Source organism: Piliocolobus tephrosceles, chromosome 5 (genome assembly GCF_002776525.5).
Source record: "Piliocolobus tephrosceles isolate RC106 chromosome 5, ASM277652v3, whole genome shotgun sequence".
NCBI classification, from domain to species: domain Eukaryota; kingdom Metazoa; phylum Chordata; class Mammalia; order Primates; family Cercopithecidae; genus Piliocolobus; species Piliocolobus tephrosceles.
The window spans coordinates 134,251,958-134,254,421 of record NC_045438.1 but is presented as its reverse complement, the minus strand read 5'-3'; the positions used below and the strand labels follow the sequence as shown (position 1 = coordinate 134,254,421).

At 59.0% G+C, this 2,464-nt stretch overlaps 1 protein-coding gene across 2 annotated transcripts in view; it reads left to right on the top strand.

Moving 5' to 3' along the window:
• The window catches only part of PACSIN1 (protein kinase C and casein kinase substrate in neurons 1), a 75,214-nt gene extending 72,785 nt beyond the window's left edge, over positions 1-2,429 (top strand). The window contains exon 11 of one of the 2 annotated variants that reach the window (XM_023212560.2): positions 466-2,429. In XM_023212560.2, the coding sequence (XP_023068328.1) occupies positions 466-575 (110 nt within the window). In that variant the 3' untranslated portion in view covers positions 576-2,429. The remainder of the gene's footprint in view (positions 1-465) is intronic. The other variant, XM_023212559.2, reaches the window with a different exon arrangement.
• Positions 2,430-2,464: the final 35 nt, after the last annotated feature.

The window sequence follows — 2,464 nt, the reverse complement described above, 5'->3', positions numbered from 1 at the left end:
AGGGGCGGTGCCTGAAAGAGAGGCTTGGGCCTGGATTGGGTATGTGGCGGGGCAGAGGCAGGATTTGAAGACGGGTTGCGAGGATTTGCAGGGAACTAAATGGGGCGTGGCCTGGGTTGTGGGCGTGACCTGGGCCCAGGATGGGAGTGGCGGCAAGATTTAGATTGGTTGGTGCCGGGGCGGAGTCAGAACCTGAGAATAGTGTGGATGCGAGGTCTCATTTTGGGGGCGGACCGGACACCCAGATTAGGTGAGTGGCTGAAGTAGGCCAGGACCCCTATGCCAAGGGTGGCATGTGAATGTTGGCATGGAACTGGGGCTGGTCTCCAGGGGCAGGGCCTAAGAATCTAAGACCCAGTGCAGTAACCGGGAGGGGGTATTGGAGGGCTCCCCTAGCAACTGGTGTGTTGAGGGAGGGGCAGCCTTCTCTCTGAGGCACCCCCCGCGCTGTGTTCTTTTTCCTAGGAGACGAACTCACGAAGCTGGGCGAAGAGGATGAACAGGGCTGGTGCCGTGGGCGGCTGGACAGCGGGCAGCTGGGCCTCTACCCTGCCAACTACGTGGAGGCTATCTAGAGGCCCTCCCTCCATACTCCCCTCACTCCTCCCCACTGCCTCCCCTCCCCTCCCACTCTCGTCTCCTTCCCCTCGCCATAGAGTTCCAGACATATTTTCCGATCAAGCTTTTATTTTTTTAAAAGTCAAAACAGAACAAAACAAAGTATACAGAGACAGAGCATTTGCAGGGCCACCTGGAGGCTGCGGTGCTGGGGCTTGGGATGATGGTCCCAGGGTAGGTAACAGGTTTAGGACTTAGCCCAACATCACAACATCTGCTCTTTAGGTTCCACCAAAGAGACTCCTGAGCCCTGAGAGATGTCTCCTGACCCTTCCACCCTGCCTCACTCCCTCCGTCCCACTCCACTCCAGGCTGCCGGCACCTGTCCCATTCCCTGGCTTGGTTTCCTAACCTTTTCTTCCTCCCCTGCCCTGCTTCCCTTCCTCCACCACCCTGCTCTCAAAGGCCTCCTCTCCAGACCCCAGGAAGGGAGGCTTCCCCATCTTTAGTCTTCCACTCTAACCCGGGGAGCATCCTTCTACTTCTAACTGCGTCCCTTGGGCCCAGTGGGACCTCCTCCCCGCTGGAGGTTTCCAGGGGTCCCCCAGACATGAAAGAGGGGTGAGCTGGAGGAAGTCATGGTGTCACTGGGGTACAGGAGGGTGAATGAAGGGCATGCAGGCTCTCAGCCCGGGTTGTGCCAGCCCTCCCAGCCCCAGGCCCATCTGAGGGACCAAGACCCTGTTACCCAGGCCCTTCTTTCCAGCCATCAGCACTTTGAGCATCAGCTCTTCAGCAGATCCAAACCCCCTCAGCAACTTGCCGAGGACCTGTCCCCTCTCATAAGTCCCCTGGCCTAGGGTGGGGACCCCCAAACAGATGGCAAAGCCAGCAACAGTAGCAGCCTCCTCCTATTTGCTGGGGAGGAGGTCATCTTGTCCCCCTGGCCCCCCATGCTCCCTCCATGTCCATCCAAAAACCATAAAATCACTGGGTTCCACATCAGCCTCCATGAGGCCAAGCCTTGTACCTGCAAAGCTCTTGGCCTAACCATCTCTCCGCTTCTCTGACCTGCCTGGGGAGCCTGCAAGGGCCGCATGGGTGCCTCCAGCCTGAGACATCAGGGGAGAACCTGCAGCTGAGTTTGGCAGAAAGGAGGAACCCTGGCCCTCAAGAGGAAGATAGTCACATGTCTTTCTTCCTTGTCCCCACGGCCCCCAGAACAACATTCCCCCTGCTGGCAGCCCTTCCATCTCTCCAAGCCGGGGTCAAGGTGAAAGGACCTTTGGGGGTGGGTGGAAGCGAAGGGCCCACCTGCTGGTTGGTGAGCAGTAGTGCTGGAGTGCTAGGTACCGGCCTCTCCGCACGAGAGGGTTACAGGGTCTTGGGAAGCAGACCAGGGTTGGACAAAACCCCATGAGGGTGGGGAGCTGGAAGAAAAGTCTCTTGGGGACCTCTGAGGCAAGGAGCTGAGAAGTCCTGCAGCACCAGGTGAGACTTGCTTACGGTGGATGCCACTTCTAGGCCTTTGGACCGCAGATGCCCTCCTTCCTCCTGCACATCTGGCCTCCTGGGCCTCCAGGTAAAGAGAGAGAGCCAGCCCAGCCCTGTTCCCCCTCAGTCCTCCTTTGCTCTTGCTGCTTCTCCCAACAGCCCACTGTTAGGAGGTAGTAGACCCCAGCCTCAAGGTTCTGACCTTCTCCGTGTGGGCACAAAAGGTCCTGACACTCTGGCGGGGGCCTGAGCTGGGGCAGGCCTCCCTCAGGGCCAGGGGCGATGGCACCCCAGGGAAAGGCAGACCTTCCTGCTGCCAGGACCCCCTTCCTTATCACTGTCTGGTCTCTGGGCCTTGGCTGCCACCTGAGATGTGTCCTGGGCTCCTCAGAGCCTGAAGCAAGCTTTTGGA